This window comes from Falco naumanni, chromosome 14, assembly GCF_017639655.2.
Source record: "Falco naumanni isolate bFalNau1 chromosome 14, bFalNau1.pat, whole genome shotgun sequence".
Lineage (NCBI taxonomy): Eukaryota > Metazoa > Chordata > Aves > Falconiformes > Falconidae > Falco > Falco naumanni.
Window position 1 is genome coordinate 6,764,358 of NC_054067.1, and position 25,696 is coordinate 6,790,053.

General features: G+C 36.2%; 1 protein-coding gene across 2 annotated transcripts in view; it reads left to right on the forward strand.

Moving 5' to 3' along the window:
* The window catches only part of THOC2 (THO complex 2), a 55,437-nt gene that overhangs the window by 16,048 nt on the left and 13,693 nt on the right, over window positions 1-25,696 (forward strand). The window contains exons 8-29 of one of the 2 annotated variants that reach the window (XR_005831033.1): window positions 97-263; window positions 886-978; window positions 3,439-3,594; window positions 7,053-7,225; window positions 7,377-7,572; window positions 9,362-9,403; window positions 10,101-10,142; window positions 11,332-11,462; window positions 11,550-11,651; window positions 12,883-12,967; window positions 13,893-13,986; window positions 14,460-14,540; window positions 14,819-14,915; window positions 16,618-16,735; window positions 17,511-17,690; window positions 18,359-18,523; window positions 19,213-19,488; window positions 19,939-20,080; window positions 22,455-22,612; window positions 23,966-24,094; window positions 24,589-24,720; window positions 24,802-24,986. Coding sequence is in view for 1 of the 2 variants with exons in the window: in XM_040614852.1 (XP_040470786.1) it covers window positions 97-263; window positions 886-978; window positions 3,439-3,594; window positions 7,053-7,225; window positions 7,377-7,572; window positions 10,101-10,142; window positions 11,332-11,462; window positions 11,550-11,651; window positions 12,883-12,967; window positions 13,893-13,986; window positions 14,460-14,540; window positions 14,819-14,915; window positions 16,618-16,735; window positions 17,511-17,690; window positions 18,359-18,523; window positions 19,213-19,488; window positions 19,939-20,080; window positions 22,455-22,612; window positions 23,966-24,094; window positions 24,589-24,720; window positions 24,802-24,986 (2,902 nt within the window). In the remaining variant the exon portion in view is untranslated. The remainder of the gene's footprint in view (window positions 1-96; window positions 264-885; window positions 979-3,438; window positions 3,595-7,052; window positions 7,226-7,376; window positions 7,573-9,361; window positions 9,404-10,100; window positions 10,143-11,331; window positions 11,463-11,549; window positions 11,652-12,882; window positions 12,968-13,892; window positions 13,987-14,459; window positions 14,541-14,818; window positions 14,916-16,617; window positions 16,736-17,510; window positions 17,691-18,358; window positions 18,524-19,212; window positions 19,489-19,938; window positions 20,081-22,454; window positions 22,613-23,965; window positions 24,095-24,588; window positions 24,721-24,801; window positions 24,987-25,696) is intronic. The other variant, XM_040614852.1, reaches the window with a different exon arrangement.

Here is a 25,696-nt window from a genome sequence, read left to right on the forward strand (position 1 = left end):
AATTAACTTTAAAAACTAATGCATTGTGGTTTAGTAACAGAATGGGGATTAAAAACAGTAATGCTAAGCTTTTCTACTCTGTTGTTCTCTACCTAGGATGTTTTAACCTTGATCCTAACAGAGTTTTGGATATTATCCTAGAAGTCTATGAGTGCAGGCCTGAATATGATGACTTCTTTGTACCACTGATAGAGTCTTACATGTACATGTGTGAACCTCAAACTCTATGCCATATCCTTGGGTTCAAATTCAAATTTTATCAGGTAAAGTATTTCCATTCTTTTGTTCTTGGTGTTTGGTTGTACTCAGTGTTGAACTGCAGTCAGTGATAACAGTTTTTTGCTGTAATTTTTTTTTTGTACTTAAAAGTAGTTTTAAAGTTGTGAAATTCTAGTATTGAAAGCAGTAATTTCATTATTTGAGTGGAAGTCTCTAATGTATTTTAGAGGAGAACGCTTAGCATTCTCCAAGACAGCTGCAAACAATCTTGATACCTGCCATTTGAACTTGCATAGTTGTGTAAGGACTGGAATTAACAGAGATTGTACCTTATAAACAAAAGACTTGTCCCCACTAGTGAAGAGCATGTTTGCAAGGGAGTCATGATATATCAAATAGTCAAGTTTTTTTTAAATGTATGGCTAGGAATTGTATACAAGCACCGCAAGGTGTGCAGATAGTTGAATGGGTTTTTTTTCTGAAAATTCTGGTTGTGTATTGTGGTAAAGTCTAGTGGCTTTGGAGTAGTAGCAGTTAAATGGCATGGTAACAAGGAGAACTGTGGGTTAGTATGTTGCATCTGAACTTTGAGTAGTTTCTTCTCTGTTTCATGACCTTCTGCAGTGGTCTGCTTTTTTCTTAAATTTACAATCTTGTCCTGTTCAGGATCCAAGTGGTGAGACGCCTTCTTCCTTATACAGAGTTGCTGCTGTCCTTTTGCAACATAATCTCATAGATTTGGAGGATCTTTATGTTCATGTAAGTGACAGTCCTACTCTGTCAGGTGCCAAAACTAAGAAAATTTTAAAAAGCCAGGTTTTTTTTTTTACCTTATTCCTAAAGCTGCGGATTTGGGACATGCTGTGTCATACCTGTATATATATATGTGTTTAATTTCCGGTGCTTTCTAATGCTACGTACTCAAATAAACACACACTGAAATACGAATGCTGATACACTTTCTTCGAATTATCTGTGTAGCATCCTTCAGATTGCTTACCTTCTGTCTGAATAGGAGGTAGGAGATAAATGCCTAAGTATACTTTAAATGCCTGAGTAACCTTGCTTAAGACCTAGACCCTTTGAGTGTTTTGCTTTACAAGATCAAATTTTGCAAAAAGTGGTAGGGCAGTTGGCTCCTAACGTTCTTTGTTTAGTTTAATAGTAGGATTGGGGTTTTTTTTAACTCTTACGTGTTCCTGATTAGGCCTCTCATTCCATCTACAATCTGAGCATTTGTTAGGTTGAAAGAGGAAATGAGTTAACATGTTCAGATTTAGTCAGACACTCTTATCCTCTCCAGTCTGACAGTCTTACTGACCAACATAGAAGTTTGACAGATAGTAAACAGAATGTTACAGTTATCAACGTAATTTTACATTATACTTGAATTCTTAATTTCGTAATACCTATTAAGACTCAGCTATTCCACTGAAATGAAGGAAATGAGCTCTAGTTACAGCTATGGAAACTTTGGAATGTAGTCCTGCCATTAATTTGTGTGGCAGTTAATAGCATTAATCACAATCTGACTTGTCAGTAACTGTCTCTGACTTCGTGTGAGTATTTTGGCTTAAAACGCGTTGGGCAGAGCATGAGTGGGAGTGCATGTCTCGGATAATTAGTGTGGAGGGAAGAACGCGTGATAGTAATGCAAGTTTGTTAGGGAATGTTTGTAAGCTTACAAAACAAATGCTCAGGCTCAGAGTTACAGTGGCCTGTGCAATTCCAGCTCAGACCTGTGTAAGTGTGGGCGTGTTTTCTGACAGCCTCACAGCTAGAATGGTCCCTGCATTCATTTATACTGTTCACTGTCGTCATGTTGATTCTCTGTCTCATTTTTAATCTACTTCATTCCAGAATCTCTCTACCAGTCTGTCTTTGCATGTTTGGGACTGATTTTTTTCCTTTTTTCAGTTCAGGCTATTTGCACTTGCTATGGGGGTTTCAAGAAAATAATTAGCATGTAGGTGTTGAGTCGTAACTGGTATATATTGTGTGGTTCCTGTACAATGGCAGCTGTCAGGATTATCATTCACATCAAGAATGTTCTCCCCACCTCTGCCCTCCCTTCCCCTTCCAAGCCTGTAAGAACTGTTTTCTATTTGTGTATGTATACAAACAAAGCCATATGTAACGTTTTGTGTCCTGAAGATATGATTTACCCTTGAAATTCCGCACTAGGTATTTCTTGGTGAATCTTAGTAGGTTACTGTGTTTTCAAAGGAGAATATTGTAGCTCTTTAAACCTTTTACCTTTCCAAGTGGGATTCTTCCCCACGCTTCTGTGAAATTGAGGAATTCTTCTGTCTTTTCTCTGAAGAAGATGACGCAGTCTCTCCTTCTGCTGTCAGTTTGGGAGGAGAAGAAACAGTAAAAATCTTCCCTTGTTAAAAACAGTGGAGGAAAGGATTACTGTATCAGAGTTCATGATTCTACAATAAGTTTTGATTACTTGTAGTTGAAGTTTGAGCATGGTTTTAGGAATCAAATGGAAGTTTGGCTTTTTAAGAAAAACAGCTGTTCTTCTGTCTCCCAACTTGACCTTTTAATTTTTGTGTATGGTTATGTTCCTTACCCTGATCATTCTTAAGCACAAGACTACGCTGAGGTTTTATCATACTAGGTATCTCTTAATCTAAGATGTTTTTTAAGTAACAGATGTTACACGTGTTTAACCCACATTGCTGATAAATAGGAAATTTGGTAAGCTTTAAACGTGGTATTCCTTTAAAATAAAGATGCAGTCAAAATGTGTGTCTTAAGTAGGTGACCTGGTTTTCCTTGGTGATGGAATTTTTTTCCCCCTTTAGATGATCGAGTGAAAGTTTATGCTTTTGTATATTCACGTTTGGTTTAAGGCACTGAATTTTGTAAATGTTATCATCAAGTATGTGCATGTTGTCACCATATAGTTATAGCTGAATGATAAATTGGAGAGGGGACGGGGAGCTTATACAACTAATGGTTGTGAGGAAGTAGAATACTATTGTTTCTTAGGAGTCCTTGATTTCGGAATAATCTGTTAATAGTATACTTCCTTGTTGGGATGATTGTAGCAAGGAAAAGAACCTTTCAGGGAATAAGTTTATCTGATTAGTAACAAGGAAGGACAAGCTTCTGCTTCAGACTCTAGTGATCAAAAGTAGCAGTAGGTCACTTTAATGTTCAGATGTAATGTGTGTTCTGGTGGGTTTTTGTTTTGTTTTGTTTTTTTAGCTTCTTCCTGGGGATAATGCCATCATTGAGGAACACAAGCGAGAGATCGTGGAAGCTAAGCAAATTGTCAGAAAACTTACGATGGTAGTCTTATCATCTGAAAAGACTGAGGAAAAGGAGAAGGAAAAAGAAAAAGAGGAGGAGAAAACTGAGAAGGTGTGTGTCTTGTCAATAGCTTCCTTTCCAATACAATGATTTTAAATTACTTTAAACATAGTAGCTGTTATGGAAACATCTTTATATTTCAAAGACAGGTGTGTACTTCTTGGAAGGCTTGTCTCTGTCCTCTGATGCAGTTACCTTGAATGTGCAAAAATGCATGGTTTGGGCTTTTGGATTTCTCTAGATTTGGTGTGCTTGATTCAGTGGCTAATTAATTTCTTTCCTCCCTTTGTACTGTGTCAACTCCACTAAGTATGTCCCAGCATTCATATACTCTACAATCTTTAATAACTGTGTTTTCTAGGACCTGAGATAGTATATCCTAGTTGATTTCTTAAAAATAAGGGCATTACAAAGAGTTTATTCTTTATTTCTCCCAATTAAGAATTGGGATGTAAAGAATTGCCAGACCTATGAATGCTGTTATAATTATTCTGCATTGTAGAAAAAGGTTTTAACTGAACATATTAAATTGTAACTGCTGTGCTTTCCATTAGACCTGCATCTTGTACATGTAAATGTAGACTCTTAAGGTGCTATGATGTCAGATATTGCTTATGATGCCCTAGGTCTAATTTATTTCAGTGTGTCCAAGCTTTACTTTAAAAACAGAATTACTTAATCTCTTAGCAGCCTTTCTGTTGTCATCTTTGAGTGTCTTAAGTACTGCTTAAATGCCTTGCTTAAAGGAAAATAAAATAAAAGCTTGATATTTGCGTTTTACAGGTGGTGTACTACTGGCAAGGGGGGAGCGGTCCATCAGTCTTGGCAGTTTCTGCTGTTAATTTTCTGTATCCTCCTGGATTCATTATATCAATCTGTTTTGTCTACTTACCCCTGTTTGTTCTACCCCACCTTGATTCTGTACATCTCTGACCTTCCTTCCTTCTTTTTTTCATTTTTCTTATCTAGCTTGAAAAATTAATTTTGTTTTCTTCCCTCAGGCAGTTGATGTAGGCACTGCTTTCTGGCTCTCAACTGCCGCCACATCTGCTACTTAAACTTATTCCTTTCACTAGCTTTAAGTTTCTAACCTCCCTGCCACTCATTATTTCAGTATTCCTTTTGATTATACCACATTGCTTTGGTCTACCTTATCTGTAGTCAGATGAGGCTGCCTGGTATTATCTGAAGCGTGCATGTTACCACGTTCTGATGGAAAACTAAACTCTTGATGGGACATGGGGAGTGTATATATTGCAAGTAGTGTTAGAAGAATTAAGTCTGTTTTTATGGCTAAGCTTTAGGATTAAGAACTAGGGAATTTTACGCTCTAGCAGAAATGGCAACATTCTTCTGAAGGATTACGATGACAAATAACAAAGTCTGAGCCTGTGTGATGGGAAAATGGAGAGCTGTACTTAACAAGAACAGTTTCTGTGACCGCACACTGTTGCGGTGCGTGCTGTTTCTTGAAATTGTTTCTGTGTTAGCATTTTTGTATGTGATTAGCTGTGCAATTCATAGCAGTTAGTGGAGTAGCTATATGTGAAAGCCATTCAAGTGCTTTGTATCCTGTATGCTGTTTTAATGTACAATTTTTGATACGGTACCATGGAATAAATGTCTTTCTTATCCATAAGGAAGACGGTGTTAAACAATTATTGATTCTAGCTTTTCTTTGAAATCCACAAAGTGCTTGTTTTGTGTGGTCAAAAATTATCATTGTCTCATGACTAATATTAATTATTGAGTATTGGCAAGTGCATTATCTACTTCTGCCTTTTTAAGACCCATTTGGCATAATCACATAATAGGGAGATATTTGAGAAGTCACAGAACTCAGCAGTTGGACTAGATTTGTCAGCGGTTAGAGACTGGCTCTTCTCTGCCATGTAAGCTTTCTCTTGCTTACCTAAAGAGACCCAGTCAAGTGGCATGCATGTGTGAGCAGTGACTGCTTTGGACATGAAATAGCATAGTAACACATAAGGCCTAGAAAGACTTTATGAGTAGAAACACGGACTCTAATGTAATTAGTAATCACCCAAAAAACCCAGATCACAAAAAAATTGGTGTATGGTATCAAACTTTAACTGCTATCTTCATATTAGTAATTGGTTTATGATTTTTGGGGGTAATAATATTATTTCTAATTTAAGAAGTCTATTGTATTGAATATGCATTTCAACCTTCCTGCGTATACTGCACAAGCAAAGTTTTTAAACACTTCAGTAAAGGATCAGCATACCCTGTTGTTAAGATAGTATATACTGACCAAAAAAGACGACCGTTGGCATCAAAGGAACTTGAACTAGTTACATGGTAATATAACATTAAAAACATGCATCTGCAAACAGAAATGCACACTAATCTTTCAGAGGCTCATCTTGTTCTGATGTGCAGATACATACTTTTCTCAAAGGAAAGGCTGAAATTTCATTACTACATGAGTTCAACATGAATCTAGAATAGATCTGTGCCTTTTGTTTTCTGAAACTTCTGCATGTTGCTGTGTACTAGACTGTTTTCTGTTTTCAAAACTATTAGAAAAATAGAGTTACGAGGAAACTTTAAAAGGGAAAAAATTATAAAATCTATGCAAACTGTAGAACCACAGAACCATCTGATTTCTAATTAGTTTTTGTTCTTGGTAGTGTGTCTTGTTTGCATGGTTTAAATAAAACTGGTTTTATGCCTTAAAATGCTTAAATGTTTTGTCTTACAATCTTCCTTCCCTTGGTGTGAACGTAATCTAAGGCTTGTTATATACAGCTAGTTTGCAGTCACTATTCTTTGCTGTTGGTCATATATTAATAGACTTTTCTCTTGGGGGTGAGGGTTAATCAATTTGTAACAACAAAATGTATCCATGCCATGCCCATGCAAAAATGTTTCAAGGCACGATCTTAATCGTAAACTCCTATTTTCTTTTATGTATATATTGCAAAACGGGATGTTTGGAAAACTTCCTTAGACTTGCACTTAAAACTAGACTCTCCTAGTGCTGATGCAAAACTTAGGATACAGTCAAACTAAGATAGGTAAAGGTTCTGGGTTTATTTTGGTGTTGTTTAGTGGAGTTTTTCTTGTTTGTTTTGCAATAGGAATTTGTACTTCTAAATCCAGAGCAACACACAATGGAAAAGATTCTTAAATGCTTGCATTGTTCTTAAAATGTCATGTAAAGTAGTAAGCTGCAATGGATTGTGACTTTTGAAAAGTACATGATCAGATATATGTCAGACGACTTTATAAACTTATATTTTGAACTTTTATTTTTAACTTCCTTTGGTCCAGATGTTGGACTCTATGTGGACTGGTTTATTATTGCTTTTGAAGTGTGCTTATTGTCTAAATGCCTAGCTGGATTTTATTTTACGTATTTTTTTCATTACATAGCTGAAATACTAGGTTTTTTCTCTGGCTGTGGATTACAACTGCAAACTGCTTAAGGAGAAATAATAAGACTACTTTATGAATACAATTTTTCATTGCTTGTTATCTTGCAGCCTCCTGATAATCAAAAGCTTGGTTTACTGGAAGCTTTATTAAAAATTGGTGATTGGCAGCATGCACAAAGTATTATGGATCAGATGCCTCCGTTTTATGCTACTTCACACAAACCTATTGCAGTTGCCCTTTGCCAGCTTGTACATGTGACAATTGAACCTCTATACCGCAGGTAAAGTGAGAAGTAGAATTATGTTGGTACGTAGGGGGAGAACTACTGTTTGTTTATAAGCATGAATTCATTAATAAGCCTAACTGTATTGATACATTTCTAAAATTATCACTTCTGTTTCATGTGAAATGCTGCACATCTTATTTTTCAGAGTTGGTGTACCTAAAGGAGCTAAAGGGTCACCAATTTCTTCTTTGCCAAACAAGAGAGCACCAAAACAAGCAGACAGCTTTGAGGACTTGAGAAAGGAAGCGTTCAGCATGCTTTGTTACCTTGGTCCTCATCTCTCCCATGATCCTATTTTATTTGCAAAAGTGGTGCGCCTTGGAAAAGCATTTATGAAAGAGGTGTGTATGACAGAACAGCTTGTCAAAACTTGAAAAATACCAATTCTCCTGATGTCAAAAATTGCTCAAGTCTTACTAATTGTGTATATATTCAAATACTGAAACATAATACTTTGAGTAAGGACAAATTTGGAGAATCTTAATTCTTGATCATTTTTATGATCAATAAACAAACATAAACATTTTTATGAGCAACTTGAGGCACTTTAGGTTTATAACCAGGAATATTTAGTGGTAACTCATTTCTCATTATGGTTTTCATCTTTTAAAACATTATCTGTGTATGATATTTTTTTAGAAAAGGTATGTGTGATATTAAGTGCATGAAAGCTTTTACATTATTAAAGTGACAGTGTAGGCAATGTCTGTGTTGTAGATAACCTAATACATGTCCAGTGCTTAAAATAGTACTTTTTATTCCACCTGTTAGGTTACTTGGGAAGTAAGGGGATGTTGCATCTTTTTAATTAGTGGATTGCTCCTGTGTTCTACCAGTTAAAATGCTGCACTTGAACTTGGGGCTGTGACAAATCTCTGGATGCCCCTAAGGCTGAGTTCAGTGTGGAAATAGAAAGCACCCTATAAAGCATTAAATCATCAACTTCAGAAATAAAATGGCCTCTTGAGATTTGTGGCTGTGTTTTGACCGTATCTTTACCATGTATATATTGAAAGATTGGTAGTGTGAACTATTTTAAAAGGCTGCAAGTCACATTTATATTCTGAACTCCCTTGGAATGTACTCAGTAGGTCAGACTGAGGCTAAGGATTTCTTTTGCTGCTTTTCCAGCAATTTGCTATTTGTCTAGCAGCTTTTGTTTTATTTTCAAGTCAAAAATAGAAGGAGTTTAATTTTTTTTTTCTTCAAATACCACCTTAGAGAAACGTTGGAATTAATAGGTTTGGATGTAATTTTTGAATTATTATTATCAAAACCAAACACACACACATACCCCCCAACTTAAAAATCACTGGGTTTGTAACCTAGCTTATTATTTTAAATTAAAACTGAAAGTTGGAGAGGTTGGTTGATTGAAGTGGTAATGGAGGGAAGATTTTCACTTTCATAACCTTTTTTTCTTAAAAGTGTTTTTTTTATTCCAACTACAACAAACATTGGAATGTGCAAAATTTACATGCCACCTGAGGGGAGGAAGCTTTCATGTCCAGCTGCACTTGATGATGCAGAGCTGAGAACACAGATAATTCTTGGGATTGAAGGTCTTTTTGTCTAATTTAACAGATTTTGGAAAGCAAGTTTGCTCTCGACGGGTTCTAAGATGCAATGATCAAGTGACAGAACCTACGCTAAGTTTGGGTTCCAAGTAGTTGTTGTAGTAAAGTCACAGTAACTTCAAGCTTTTCCATCTTCCCCTAATTCCCTATCTTTGTAGGATATATAATTTCTCAGCATCTTGTCATCCATGTTGATGCGATTTCCCAATGGTTAATACTCATGTTTTATAGCATGCTTTTGTCTTGTTGGCCTGTGAGATGATTGATACTTGAGTGATATGCTATGTTGCAGTGACAATGCGGTTAGTTTGGAAATTATAATGTCAAGGGAGTAATTAACTTCACTGCTGTCAGCAGACTATTAGGACTACTTCGTAATTAAGTTCAAGTACTGAAGGTCTGTGAGAAAGCCCTTGTTTCTGTGGATATGTACTGTAGAATAGAGATTACTTGGTTATAGGAATATCTTGTGCAGTTTTACAGTAAATATATGAATATGATAGTTTATTGTGTTTCTGAGAAGAATGAGCAACATTTTAGCTATTTGCTCTAGGTTGGAACAATGAAGAAATTCGTCAGTGACAGAGTGGTTAAGGTAACACATAGGGAAAGTTATTTTTAATGCACTATTGCCATCAGCATGTTCTAGTTATGAAACTACATTTAACACACGGTAGAAATACTTATAACTGGAGGTAATTTGACTGTAAGTTAACCTGTACAGTAGTTTAAAAGTTAGATTACTAACACTGCACTGCAGCTTTTATGCTCAAGTGTACCTTCAAAATAATTGTGCACTTAACTGGTGTGATAGCTTAATATGCTTTCATGGTGAGCGGATCAAAAAGAGAGAGAAAAAGTAATTTTGTAATGAAGACTAAAAGCTTATGAGTGTATTGTTGTGAAAGATGGGGAAAATAATCTATGGCTGTTGATAATTGGGGTGAAAGTCCTGGGGTTGCTTTTTAGGTAGAAGGTGAATGCTTAGGGCATTTTTTTTTCTTCTCTCCAGTAAGAAAGTACAGTATTTCATGCATAATAGTAAGTTTCCTCAATATTTTAGCTATTACCTCTTTTTGAGCAGCAGTGCACAAAGCCCTTATATATGCAAGTCATGCATTTCATTTATGCGTTTGAATTTCTGTTCAAAAATATTCTAATGCTGACAAATCTGGAAAATTAAACATTTACTAGGCATGTGGCCCTTCAGGTTTATGCTTTTGCTGAGGTAGCCTTGTTTTGAAACTGTTACATTAATTACGCTACAATTAATATGATTGTTTTTGTTACAGTTTCAGTCTGATGGAAGCAAACAGGAAGATAAAGAGAAAATGGTGAGTTTACTTTGGAGGAAGATGTTCTTATGGGAGATGGTAATTGAGAGCAAATGTTTCATAACCGTAGAACTGTTCTCTCTCTGTACGGTCTCGTGTTCCTCAAACCTTTTAGTCCAGTGCATTCTGCTTCCTATTTTCTCAGTCAGCTAGAATACCTCCAGCTATATATTCTATAAATACACTTTCCATGGTGGCACCATGTTTCTTAAGGATTATTTACTGGGGAAAAGCATAGAGAAAAAGAGAAATCAGAAATGGGGGAAGTGTTTATAGCACTATGGCAACTCTTTCTTTATTAGCTAATTTCTTTTAAAATTTTATAATTTATTGAATTATCAAGATTGATCACAGTGAAACCCAAGTATCCAGTTGAGATCTCAACTTAGAAAAAAGTTTTTTTTTAAATCAACAAGCGAGTTTTCAATACAAAGGATAAAAAATATGTGCAGAGTTTTCATTATTACTTACTACCCTTGTTTCTCATTTTGTCATGAGACTTTTCCTGACTTCCTGAATCATGGCAGGGAAAATTAGTCTCTTCTGGTTTGTTGGGGTTTTTTTTAGTTGGTTGCTTTGTTTTGTGCATGGGTTTTGTTGTGTGGGTGGTTGTTTTTTTTTTTTTTTTTTGTTGTTGTTGTTGTTGCTATGGTCATTCTGACATCCTTCAGTGGGAAAGAGAAATGTTTAAGAAGAGTTGAGGATAGGATGCTGAAAACCTGGAAATGGGTTCTGTGCCTTGGGAGCATGTATAATGCCTTCAGGTTTTATTCTGGAATTTTGAAAATGGAAGTAGTGGCAAGGAATACCTTAATAGATTTTGGCAACTGCTTTTAGTGTAGTTTCTCCTGTTGCACTTTGTGTAAGTACACAGTATATCCATTTCTAAATGATAAATTTGGTTTGAAAATGAGTGCAACTTACTGAAAACTTTAGCTTTGCTTAAATATATAGGCAAAATATCAACAGTATATATGGTCCATAAATTATCTAATAAAAGATTAATTAGATATTTTTAAGTGCTGCTTAGATTTTTGTTGTTGTTTTTGTTTGGGGAGTCCTATTAACCTTGTGGCAAACTTGTATTTTATCAGTCTGCTAAGATGTGCGATTTGTGCGTGGCGTGCGTAGCATTGCTTCTGATGTACTTACTTGATAGTTACCTCAAGTCTTTTTGTCTTAATCTCAGGAGATACTGTTCAGCTGTTTGTTGAGTATTACTGATCAAGTCTTACTTCCATCTCTCTCTCTGATGGACTGCAATGCATGCATGTCTGAAGAATTATGGGGAATGTTCAAAACTTTTCCATACCAGTACCGGTGAGTAGAACAACTTGTTTCCATTCTTTGGAACTGATCTCTCAAATTGACAGTCCTAAAAATAGTTTTCCTTTATAATCTTTCAAGGTACCGTCTTTATGGGCAGTGGAAGAACGAAACGTACAATAGTCACCCACTTCTAGTGAAAGTTAAAGCTCAAACCATAGACAGAGCCAAATATATAATGAAGTAAGTAATCTCATATTTATCACCTGTGATACAATGTCACCAACTGAAGACAAAAACTTGATGAATACATTCCCTTTCTAATGACTCAGTAATTTCACTGATAATCTTTGTTCATGAAGTATTTAATGTACTGTGATTAGAAACTGTCAAATAAGTAAGGATAAAGACAAATTTCTCACCAACAATGGTACTTCATCTGTGAAAAATGTCCCATTAAATTATTTAAAACCTTTTCCATGGCTGTGCTATTGTTTGATGTATAGCTTTGCTCATGGAAATGTCAGTGTGCAACGTATTTTCTCTAGGTATGGAGACTCTTTTAATCCAGAGTCTCAAAAACCTTGTCACAGTTTCTGTAGCTTTGAAAGTAGGGCAGCAAGTTGAACTGAATGGGATGATTCATTCTCATCTTCTCACAACAATTTCAGATTTACCTCACATTTAATGTCTTTGTCATCTTTGTCAGGGATTTGGGTTCTCCATTTGCTGTTGCCAAAAGCAAATGCTATGGTGTTATAATATGGATAATTAGAACCTTTCTACATAGTCAAGACAGAATAATTGTTACTGGGTGGAAGACTTTGGATTTGCAGCTGTGAAAGCTAGAAACAATGACTTTGATTCTCTTCCAACTTGCTGCGTAGCTAGCATAGACCATAAAATTTTACATCCCTTCTCCTGTACAGTGGATTTCAGTTGTGCAGATGAGCCACGATGCTGTCAGTTGTTGAGGTTGCTATGTGTGCAATTTACTTCTGTGTACAGATTTCAGGTTCCGCGTTAAGCTTGTGTGTTCAAGTAGAGAATGCTGTGGAAGTGTAACACAAAGAAATTACTACTGTTCTTCAATGAACAGAATGCAACAAATGCAAGATGAATGGTCTGTGGCTAAATTAAATCTGCAGGAGAGTAACAGCATCACATACTGTTTTTATATGTGGTATAGGTCCCGCTGACAACTTCTGAAAACAGAATGTTCAAAATTGAAATCAGAATGCAGTCCAAAGTAATATAGGGGCACCTGGTTTGTTTGTACTGTCTGCACGTTACAGGATTAAAAATTTCAGATTCCCATGGGAGTAATATTCCTATGCTTAGATTTCTTAAAAATGCATCTGCTAGTGAGAATTTAATCTCTGCAGCTAAATGGGTTTTTCTTCAATGGAACTAACCTGTCGTTTTCGTATTCTTTTAGCCTGTCTGTTGCAATAAAATATGTTCTGTTTTACAGGCGTTTAACTAAGGAAAATGTGAAACCCTCTGGAAGACAAATTGGGAAGCTCAGCCACAGCAATCCTACAATTTTATTTGATTATGTATGTAGTCACATGTATCTGAATACTCTTTCATCTTAATTTTGGAAATTATAGGAAGGGATCTGCTGTCTTAGTGAGAGGGCAGTTACTTTTGATGTAAAACGTGGTAGTGCACAGGTCTGAGATAATAAATATGATGGTAGCTCTTGATTAACCACAGCTGCACAGAAAGTTACATCCACTTATTTATAGGAGCAGATTATTTAATTTGAGGTAACAGAGGTGGGCCTCAGAGGTACAAGGATGTACTGATCAGGCTATGCATAATGCAGATTCAGGTTAGCTCGCCCTGGGTGGTTGTATATGTATGTGATGAAGAAATGTCAGGGTAGAAAACAAAGCTTCAAAGTCTGAAATACACATAGGAATTTGGGAATTATTTTTAAGATTACCTGCTGTTACAGAATGCTTGAGAGGTGTACAAGTATGTTGGTGGACCTCCACCTTATTCACAAGTGTGACTTATTATTGATCTACTAGTTTTTAGATTTTGTCTGAAGAAATTAATACTGAAACACACACACATATAATGTATTAAAGTGAATGTTCTAAAATTTGATTAGTACAGTTCACTTGTGTTCTTTCATGACATAGGTTTTTTTTTTTTAGTTTTTATTATTATAAGTAGAAACAAATTCTCTTAGAAAAATGAGTTAAATGTTTTTATGATTTTATTTTCTGATCATTGAAAAAAAATACAGAATTATTTTGACATGTTAGAGACATGTTTCACTATCTCTAAGGTACTTAATAAATCAATGAGATTACCTATTACTTTGAAAGTGGTTTAAGACCTTCTCCTAAATTGACTTCAAAGCATGTTTTGTGTAGGTTTTGAAGACAGGTGTTAAAATGGTTTTAATTTACTATGTGAAAGGTAAGGAATTGCATTCCTGTTCAGCTGAGTGTCTTCTGTAACTTTCAGATTTTATCACAAATACAAAAATACGATAACTTAATAACTCCAGTTGTTGATTCACTGAAATACCTCACTTCGCTGAACTACGATGTCTTGGCATGTATCCTTTTAAGTAACTCAATATGTCTATTACTGAGATAGTTGCACCTGTAGCCAGATTAAATCTGTTGCCTGTGTTTTCTGTTCTTGCTGCTTTTTGCTAGACATTTTAGTGAAGTTTGTAAATACCTTTGCGCTCTAGTAGTTTACAGAACCCTCTATTTGTTGTTTCACACTATGAAAATTATACTTGCATTTTTAAAGGTGTTTTTACTACTTTCACCCTGTTCTTGAAGGCATAGCGATCTTGTAAATAGTGAGAACTATTGTAATGAAGTAAAACTGCTTTGTAAGTTACCATTTTTCATGATGTTATATTTTATATACCGTAACTATGTTAGTGGATTGCCTATATCATGCTTGCTCTACTTGCATATCATGTTCTTATATCACAAATTGTGGAGCTGGAAAAACGGGTCTGTGTAACTTGTTTTTACGAATTGAGGAAATATACTCTCTTTAACTCCGCTAAAGACTGTATCATTGAAGCTCTGGCAAACCCTGAGAAGGAGAGAATGAAGCATGATGACACTACAATCTCAAGCTGGCTGCAGAGTTAGTATTCCTGTTTTATTACTTTAATGTTTAAAATACTTCACCTTCCCTGTGGTCTACCGTATTATTGTTCATTATGATCAATATTTCACTTGAATCTATCAGCTGATTTTTTTAAGGAAAACATAGAGCAGGCAAGTTTGATCAATAGGAAAATATATTTGTTCTTTGCCTTATAAAAATACATAAATTGCTAACATTTTGCATGTGCTTTGTTAAAGCTTTTTAATTATTAGTATTTCCTGAGGTGCAGTCACAGCCGTTTCTCCTTGCTTTAGGTCTGGCTAGCTTTTGTGGTGCAGTTTTCCGAAAATATCCCATTGAACTTGCTGGTCTACTTCAATATGTAGCCAACCAACTGAAAGCTGGGAAAAGGCAAGTCTTGCACAAGTGATCTTTATAAACTTCTATAATGTATTATTTGTTTGCTGATGTGCAGGCACTCAGTATAGTAGTTACTCTAGTGGTGGTAAAACTCCATTCATAATACCAGGAAGGTTAAGAAATCGAAATAGCAGAAAGACTAATACCCTCTTCAATACATTATTTTTTTCTCTAATTGTATAGCTGTTGCATATTATTTTTGAAGTACTTGATTTTTCATCTGTGACTTATTTTAACACAGTTTTTTTAACAGCTAACCGGACAGGGAAAAAACCCTGCCAGTCTGTAGCATTGTCATAGAAATCACCGTACTGTTATTTACAAAATAAGCATCCATGATAAAAAAGGGTATGACTTAGAGTTTTAGGTTTTTCTTTCTCATAATCTCTTCTCTGCAACGATGGCTCTTAACATTTAATATATTATTTTAAATACTTTGTCCTGTTTATTTAGTGGCACTTGAATAGCTTCTTGATACATCAATGTTAATCATAATTTTAAAAAAACAACTTAAAAGGTTTGCAATATGAATCTTCCTTTTTCTTTTGTCCTTCCATTGTCATGGCTCAGTAGCATTGTTTCACTTAATTTTAGTGTGTTACTTTTGTCATATAGGTGAGTACCAGCTTTTTTCCATTACAAATCCCTATATGCTTACTGAAAGACAGCTTACCAGTGGAGATAACGCAGCGTGTTATATTAGGGTATTTCTGTTCAAGTCTAGTTTTTTCCCTTCCCTGTAATGTAGACACTCAGTCTCATGTGCTCCCCTGTCCCAAATTTGTTTTGTATTCTGATGATGGTACAATCACATTGAACTACCGAGGAAGGGTAAGTAATGTTTCTTGTCTTTCCCCAGAATTACGTATTAAGACTTTAAAGTGTTTTGGGAGGAAAACCAATTTTTTTAATATTCAGTTCAGTATTTGGGATTGTAGAAATAAAATGGGTTTAGCACTATGACCAGTTAGTTCCATAGGACTGGAGTATTCAATTGAAGTATATGCTCGCATTGCATAGTTCCTAAGCAGAAAACATACTTACGGTTGGAACAGCAAACAAAAATATAAACAATATAAATTATTTAAATATAAAACTTATGTGGTTTATTTATGGTACAATTTATGTCTGTTGAGGAAAAAGTCTTTGCCTTTACAGAATTCAGAGCAGGAAGTAAAGCCTAGTCTCTGTACAGGTTGACTATTGGAGTGTTTTTTATATTCTGTATTTTAAGTAAAAAATGTTTTCCATGTTTCAGATAACCTTTCCAGACTAATTTTGCCAGTCAATTTCTAAGGCTGTACTACTCTCAAAATTTTTAATAAAATTTTAAATATTCCATGTTCATGAAATAACTATGTGTATATAGTATGAAGCATGTAAAACAACAAAGGGGACCAATAAAATTTATGGAATTTAACTTTTTGGTACTTAATAGCACCACACACTATTATTTTGAAAAACAAAGAAATTGTTCTGAAGGGGTTCTGAAATCCATTTGTTGAATGCCTGCGTTGCTTTTGAGTACTAACTTTTTAATTGCAATAAGGAAACACTTGTTTCTTCAAAAAAGAATTTAAATGTAGTTTAACGTGCATCGTACTGTTGCTTTGTGCCGTATATTGAATCTCATGGCTTCCATTTCTTAAACAAATTTTCTTGGTTTTACTCCACTTCTCTGTTTTCTGTGCAGCTTTGATTTGCTCATTTTAAAAGAAGTAGTGCAGAAAATGGCAGGGATAGAAATTACAGAAGAAATGACAATGGAACAATTGGAAGCCATGACTGGTGGAGAACAACTAAAAGCTGAGGTGTGTTTGTGTTAAATTTAATTAATAATAGCTATTGCTTATTAACGGTGGTTTTAAAGACTCTTGATTCCTGAACCATGGCAGCATAACAGAGAAAGTTGTTACTGCTTTCATCAGAGAGCTTCCCTGCACCACTGAGCTTCCAAGCCTTGCAGAAAGACAGCCAAGACAGTCTATGTGTGAGCCTTAATTGTTGTGCTTTCCAGCATCTCATATTAACGAAAGAAGCCTTTGTTAGCCAGTGTAACATGACAGACCTGCAACTTGGAGCACCCAGTGAGCTTGTATGTTGTGCAGTCCTGCTGTTTTAGCTCAGCTCTGGGTGTAGCAGCTCCCTGTTTAGTGGAGTAACATCTTAAACTATTTTAACAGCTAAAACTCTTGCAGCCTTGGTGTCAGAGACCTAGTTGAGGCTGACCTAGACTCAGTTCTGTAGGGATTTGAATAGCTATAACCAGAACCAAATTCTGAAATTTCTGTATTGAACAGAGAAGAGACTTTGAGCACATCACAGCAGACCTTGATCTGAAATGCTGGGTCATGATGCCTAAGCCGAAATGTCACTTCATTTCTTCTGTAAAAAGACTAATAGATAGCATGCAAGACTAGTTTCTGATTCTTACATGTGTGTTGCAGTACAGGATTCACAGGGAGTTTTACCAATGGACAGGAAACTGCAGAAATACTGATGGAGTAGCATCAGTCCAGAAGCACACATTGTTTCCAATTTGATGCGCTGTATCCACACTTGGGTAACTTTTTCTGTTCTATGCAGGGTGGCTACTTTGGCCAAATCAGGAATACAAAAAAATCTTCTCAGAGATTGAAGGATGCATTATTGGACCATGATCTTGCCCTTCCACTGTGTCTGCTTATGGCTCAACAGAGAAATGGTGTCATCTTTCAGGAGGGAGGGGAAAAACATCTGAAGCTGGTGGGAAAACTGTATGATCAGGCAAGTAAAAACATTTATAAGAACCTCTCAATTTCTTTGGTAACTTCTAGCGTATCAGCACAGTATATAAGAATTTGGTGCAATATATAAGAATTTTCAAAACTAGTTGCAGTGACCTTATTAAATTATACAGATGTATTATATATTATATTGACAAGTGACTTCTAAGTGAAAGATAAAAACATCTTCTGTCATAAAAAAGTTTTAAGCCAGCTATTACAATTTTCTGATCCTAATTTGTTAGAGGACCTTCTTTTTCTTTATTTTTTTAAGGCAACAGCCTGAATACTTTTGCTGAGTTAGGCACTAGGAACTAGTTTTGTTTCATTCTGGTAGAACAGAATGGTCTTAGAGTTTTGCAGGCTATTGTAGGTGGGGAATTTGGGGGATTTTTTTTTGTGTGTGTTAGTTGTTTTTTGTTAGGGCTTGGGAGGGTTCTTTTCTTTTAGGTGCAGGTAGAGTTGAGTCAGTGTGGAGTGACAGAAGTATGTGGCAAGGAGAATTTAGCATCTCTTCTCCCATGAGAAAGTTCTTGCTCTACTGTGTGTTGTGAAATTGTTAAAAAAACAAACCCAAACCCACAACTCCACAAGATTTCAAGCTCTCCTTAACTTCACTTTTGAACAAAATAATGGTGTTTGCTAACTTTTTGTATCTTTTGCATGTAGTGCCATGACACCCTGGTACAATTTGGTGGGTTTTTAGCATCCAATCTAAGCACAGAGGATTACATTAAGCGAGTGCCTTCTATCGACGTTCTCTGTAATGAGTTTCACACACCTCATGATGCTGCATTTTTTCTCTCAAGACCCATGTATGCACACCATATTTCGGTAAGTAGCTGTTCGCCTTCTTTTAGTGCTGCTGTATTACATGTTACCAATATATGTGTTTGATTCCTGCTGAAGTTTGTTTGCTAAATAAAGCTTGCAGAAGCTTTACGAGTAGAGGTAGAAAGGAGAAGCTGTGGGCTGGAATAGGTTCTTCTTTATCTTCGTAGAAACTATGGGCCCTGTGTCAACTTTCACACAACTGACGGAAGTTGTAGCTAATAAAGTCATCTCTTCGATGATTTGAGTGATCAGTAGGAGTTCTTTCCCTCCCTGTTCCCCCAAAGGTGTAAGTTCTCCTGCAGATCTTTTAGATGGATTTTTGCTATGGAGGAAAATGTTGCAGCTGCCAAAAGGTGTGGCTGTTTCGGGAAGTGTCAGAATTAAATTTGTCCCTGCATCTAAAATACGAAGTATTGAGAGTAATTTTTACTTGGTGTAGTATAATGTGTTATAATAACAACAGGTAGCAACATCAGTGAAGAAAGATAAATCCGTCCAATATGGATGAATACTAAAAGTTCTGTACAATGTTCTTCAGTGCTTTATGTACATAAATGACATTTTACCCGTGTAAATGTTTCTTATATAGAAAGGTTTTTGAGAGAAGTTAAACTATATTGTAAAAGCCAAATTAATTGTTAGTGTACAAAGATTACAAATTCTTCGTTTTTCTTTTTTTTGATGTACAGTCAAAGTATGATGAACTGAAAAAAGCTGAGAAGGGAAACAAACAGCAGCACAAAGTTCACAAATACATTACATCGTGTGAGCTGGTGATGGCTCCTGTCCATGATGCTGTGATTTCTCTGCACCTTCCCAAGGTTTGGGATGACATCAGTCCTCAGTTTTATGCTACATTCTGGTCTTTGACGATGTACGACCTTGCTGTCCCACATAGTAGCTATGACAGAGAAGTCAATAAACTTAAAGTCCAGATGAAAGCCATAGATGACAATCAGGAAATGGTATGTTTATATCATTTTATGATCCAGTTTAAACTTTCTAACCTTGAAAGACTTGGTTTTTTCCCCTGAAATCTTATATTAAGGCTGTTTACATCTGAGGGCGTTGTGACCAGATTCATCCATTCTGATTTGTCGCATTCACATAATTTGGATTGACTCTTCCTTAGAATTCCCACATTAAAAGTACCACTGACTTCACTAAGTGAAAATTCCTGGAGAATCTGCATTTCAGAAAGCCATCTTGGGCACCTGTATCTGTGGTTTAGCTGTTCACTTTTGCCTTAACTTTAGTCAGCCAGTTATCATAAAATCAGTTGATTACTAGAGCAAAACATGTTTCAGTGCAATACAAAGCTTTAAAAGTATTCTTTAGCATTATTGGGAATTTAATTGCTCTATCTATAGCAAGTGTTAGTATAATACTAAGTAAGTTGAATTGGTCTTTTATAGCCTCCAAATAAAAAGAAAAAAGAAAAAGAACGTTGCACAGCTCTTCAGGACAAGCTCCTTGAAGAAGAGAAGAAGCAGTTGGAGCATGTGCAGAGGGTTCTACAGAGACTGAAACTAGAGAAGGATAATTGGCTTCTGGCAAGTAAGTGTGTGTAGGAGAAACACCCTGGATGTTTTTGTAGTCATCACTGTCCCCAGAACTAGAAGTTCAGCTTGCACTGAATGTTGATTTTAAAATTTGATCACTTTTTATGTTGAGGTCTGTTAGTAAGGTAAACTTTTAATTAAATATTATGTCTTTGCTGCAAATGACAAGTAGTTGGTTTTCAGGGAGTTTTGTTTGTTTCTTGCAATGTCAAGACCTTTTAAATATTGCACTGATATAGGAAATAAGAGATTGACCAGTTCAGTGGAAAGGTGTAACTGCAAGAAGGCTTGCACTTAGTTAACTGCAGTTAGAATGTTGCTAAGTTAGGATAGTTGCCTACATTGCAAGAAATATGCATGTAAACTTTCAGTGAGTGGTTTGAGTTAACTGAGTCCTGGGATTAGGAGCAGTGTGCCAGTATTTGGGCAGTAACATAAACCCTCTTCCAATGACAAGAAAAGTATTGTGCCAGCCGACCAGCACCGTGAAATGAAACAGCATGCAGGTGTTTCGTATGGCAGATATGCAGGAGGAAGAACCAACTTTTTTCTCTGACAAAGCCTCTGTAATGTTTCATGTTGATTGTGAGCTCTCCTGGTATGGTTAATCTGAATTGTTTTTCTCTGGTCAGTTTTCTTCTCTGGAAGAATTTTCAGTTTGTAACTGGAAGTAATTGTTCGTCTGTCCCAAGGAGCCTAGCATAATCCAGTGGAAAAGCCTTTTATTGTCCGACTCATGTAAGATGCAGCCAACTGATTTAATGAAGAAACATTGACAGTTAAATCAAGAAAGGTTATTCGCTATCAATATTTAATGTACTGGTACAGACAGCTAATTAGCTACATGAAATTACTGGTTGAAAAATTGCTACCTGACTGAAGCTTGATCTAGAGTTGACTGATAAATTTGTCTGCTTAAGGAACCAGCCAGAAGTGTGTAGAAAATTGTGTAGGTGTGATCTGTGTGTAAACACATACTCCTGATAATACATTTTTGTGGGGTATGGGGAACAGCTTGTTGTTGGCTCTGGGGTGCTCAGGGTTCAGCTGCAAGAACTTTCCCAGCATTTCATCCAGAGACAAACAACTTTTTCAGCAGTTTCCCCATTGCAAGAAATTATCTGTAATTATACTGTGTGAGGAAATTGAACAATACATCCACTGTAGTGATATTATTAATTATTATTTTTAACAGTTAATGTTTAAATTATTTTTTTAAAAAAGACTAGCTTCTTTTGTATATTCTGACTGGATGCCTACTTGCTTTACTTTTAATCTTTTGAAGTAAACCTTACACACTTGATTTTTCTATGAGCTGTGATTTTCTTGGTTTGTTTTTTTAAGTGTCAAAGGCTTATTATAACCTTTGCGGAGCAGATACTAAAATTGAATAAAGTGAAGATAAAATTTTTAGTTAAGTAAAAGCTGACAGTCCTTTTTTGAGCAAGCTTTATTCCATGAGCATCACAGAATCAAACCAAGTAAATCCTGGGTCTTACAACTTTTGCCCTGCAGCCTGTGCAAGAATCTCGATGCAAAACCACCAGTTACCCTCATGAGGATCGTGACTGTTCTTTCTCAAAGGCATCCATTTGCAGTCTTCAGCTCTGTGCTTTCATCCATATGTTTTAATTTCTTCCTACCTTCCTTTTGTGCTGTCCATCCCTCTCAGCTTGTTTTTATGCTCCTTCTTAACTGGGCAAGAACCTACATGGGACCGGTTTGGGTATGTGTTTGGCTGTTGTGTTGGCTAACCAGTGGTTAGCCAACTGGAACGGGTAACGTCTGAGCATACAGTGTGTTCTTTTATTCAGTGATAGAAAGAAACTTTCACAAAATGTGTATGTGTTGAGATGGTGGTTTACTGAAGACTGTTCCTCTATTTAAATTCCTGTAATTGTTTGGTTGATTGGAAAAATGATTAAGGGATTATATGTAGACAGTGTGTTCTTCCATTTCTAAGGAGATAGAGCTGACAGTCAGCTCTATCTAGAAAGGAGAAAACAGGTTTTCCAGAGAAAGAGCAGATGGTGTTCCTTTTGCTAAGGTGCAGAGACTTAGCAGTTGAAGAAGTTTACCCAAGTGTTTTCTGAGCCTGTTTTCCCCCGCATTGTGTAATAGAAGAGTTTTCCAAATAAGAAAGATTTGCTGCAACCACCCTCCTACCCTCCCCCCCCATCCTTAAACAGCTGGGCTTATTTTGACTTATTTTGAGCAGTGCCAAAGGTGTGTCTGGAGTACAGGTGGCCTAAGGTACAAACTTGGAAATATGGATGTATGATACCCAACTTCATGGGAAAAGAGTAGTTGAGTGTTAACCCATTAATTTTTTTCTTTCTTCCCTTTTTCTCTCAACTTTTTCTCTGAAGAGTCTACCAAAAACGAGACTATCACAAAATTTCTGCAGTTATGTATATTTCCTCGATGCATTTTTTCGGCAATCGATGCCGTTTATTGTGCTCACTTTGTAGAACTGGTGCATCAGCAGAAAACACCCAACTTCTCCACACTTCTCTGCTATGATAGAGTAAGTAGCTAGAACTGTTGTGGGTATGTACTTGATTACTTTGATGAGCATGCAAAACTAGTATCCCTCCTGCCTACCAAAAGAGGTCAACAAAATCATTACCTATGTTTAATTCTAGAATCAAAAGTTCCCTTTTGTACTTCAGATTCTACAAACCAAGGTTTCCTACAGCTTCAGGGGCTTATTTTCAAGACATTTTGGTTTTGATCTACCCTAATGAGACTAGCATTTCAGAGCATTTCACAGGAGTTGCATTCAGGTTTTGCAACTTTCCAGTGGTCTGTGTTTCTGTGGCCTCATCTAACCCTCCCATTTTGGCCGTATGCACCCTGTTGCTGTAGTATCAGCTTTCTTATACTTGCCCCACACAAACACCATCCTTAGGACCTTTCTGACCCTGGCAAATTGTACTACAGACAGTGGACTAGTTCGTGTTACTGCTGAGACATGGAAAGGGACTCTCATGGCGATGTGGGAAGTACTTTTCATAACAGTAGCAGCCTGACTTTCTGGGTCAAATGCAGCAGCTGGAGGAGGCATTTGTTTGGTTTGTTCTCACTGTTCATACAGCCATTCTTTTTCTCCTGTGGAGGAAAAAGTTGGAGCACGTAGATGGAAGAATTTTGTAGGATGCATTTGGCCCCCGCAGTACCAGCTGACAGTGCTGTTCTGGGGTATTAGAACCAATCTGGCACTTGGTGCTGTAAGAAGTCAAATCACTAAGTTACTGCATCATCTGGACAGTTATTACTGATTTGACTATGAGCTTTCATTAAAAGGATGTGTATGGGGCTGTATTGTGAAAAAAACTATGAAGGTTGTTTTCATATGAACATTCAGTTTAGATTGTCTGGGTTTTTATTGAGATGGGACATCTGAAGTAGGTATCTGCTTTGATTTCATGGATCCAAATGAGCATTCTTACTCATATATTCAGACCATGTTGTATGTCATAAAAGTAGGCAGTTGCATGAGCTCTATCTGATGAACCTGTGCAGGCCAGGAAAAAAATGCTTTTGCATCAGCTTGGCTAGGTACGTACTTCTGCCTGCTCAAAGAAATGATTAATTTGAAAACAAGACAGTTACATGCCAATGAAGACACACTTTAACTATGGAAAGCTGTGTCAGCAGCAGCTGTGTGCAGTGCTTTAGGTTCTGGGCTAAGTGTGAAGGACAAGTTGGGTAATAAAGTCTTGAAAATAAACTGAGAATACTTTATAAGAGATCTCCTTTATATTCTAGAAATGAGCTTATTGATGGTTTAGATGAGAGAAATTGAAGGTCTTGTTGGTTCTTGTTCCTTTTGTAATTCAATAAAGTCACTGTAACCCATTATTATTGTTATTCGCAGGTATTCTCTGACATTATATATACAGTTGCAAGTTGCACTGAAAATGAAGCTAGTAGATACGGCAGGTTTTTATGCTGTATGCTGGAGACTGTGACTCGATGGCACAGTGACAGAGTCATATATGAAAAGGTATGTGAAGTTACTAAGTTTGCTCATGAGAACATATAATGACCACTTTTGTAATTTGGCCCAATAAAAATATACTGGGTGAAATCATTAGATTTAAAAACACAGAATTTTTCTGATGGTGTAATCTTTAGAATTGAGTTTTTGTAATTCATGTAATTTGAATAGAAATAATTTTATATAGTATCAAAACATGTAGTCCCCCCCAAAATAATCTTACATTTCTGATTTTCTCATATCTTGAAAATAATTTAGGAAGCATATGGAAACTCTTATAATACTCTTTGAAAAAGCTAAAGTACAAATAATCTTTCCTGTCACCCACCACTAAGATTTTAAGAGAAATAAGCTTTTTAAAAAAGTATGTGTTTAAGTCTTGTGAAGTGTGATTGTGTCTGTCTTTAGCAGAATCAGTGAAGTGCTTCAGTTACATTTTTGCAGAATTATTGTTTTTATGCTTCCCAGTTTTTTTTTCTTTTTCTTATATGCACATATAGGAATGTGGCAACTATCCAGGTTTCCTAACTATATTACGGGCAACTGGATTTGATGGTGGGAATAAAGCTGATCAATTGGATTATGAGAATTTTAGACATGTGGTACACAAATGGCACTATAAACTAACTAAGGTAAATAAAGATGCTGAAAAACTTAGGGTTCTGGAAGAGTTAATGAAAAAAAAACTTCATTAGATTTAATTTGTGTTCTAGGCTTCTGTGCACTGCCTTGAAACAGGTGAATATACACATATCAGAAATATCCTGATTGTGCTGACCAAGATCCTTCCATGGTACCCAAAAGTGTTGAACCTGGGCCAAGCCTTGGAAAGAAGAGTACATAAGATATGTCAGGAAGAGAAAGAGAAGAGACCTGATCTATATGCATTGGCTATGGGGTAACAACACCTTACTTTAAGAAAGTGATTAAAGTGGATCATGAAAAGCTTCTAAAGACTCGGAACTGTTACAGTCCTAACGTTTGATTTTTACCTTATCACAGAAGATTTGGTATCCTGCATCTCAGGGCTGGTGGTGTGAATGAAAACGCATTTTGTGCTGGATGTTCACTAATTTTCTTTACAAGACTCTAGTAGAACACTTAAAATAGTAAAGATTTCCACTCACAAGAATACAGCTTAATTTTAGAGAAGTAACGTAGCAGCAAGTAGATAGGAGGGAGAGTAAAACGAAGAACACCAAGGGCTATTGATGCAACACTGCGTAGATTTCTAGAAGTTTGTATGATTTTAAAATGCTTAGTTATATTCTGCATCTTTCTGTGATGAATGCAGACTCATCCACGTATGCTTATGGGGCAAGTCAGGTCAGGTTGCGTGAACAGTTCTGAGTTTTGTCAGTAGGTTGTTTCTTCTGTGTGTTTGGGGGGCGTGTGTGTGGTAGTGGTGGTGAAGAGGGTGTGGAGGTAGGGCTGTTTCTGTGTCTAGTGGTTTTTGTTTGTTATTTTGTTTTCGTTTGAGCTCATCGATAAAGGGGAAAGAAACTGCATATCAGTTGGGAAAAACTGTGAAATAAATAACAGATGAACTGTTAGATTAGATCCTCATTTAAAATTCAACCCGTGTTTTGCTTTTTATTTGTGCATATT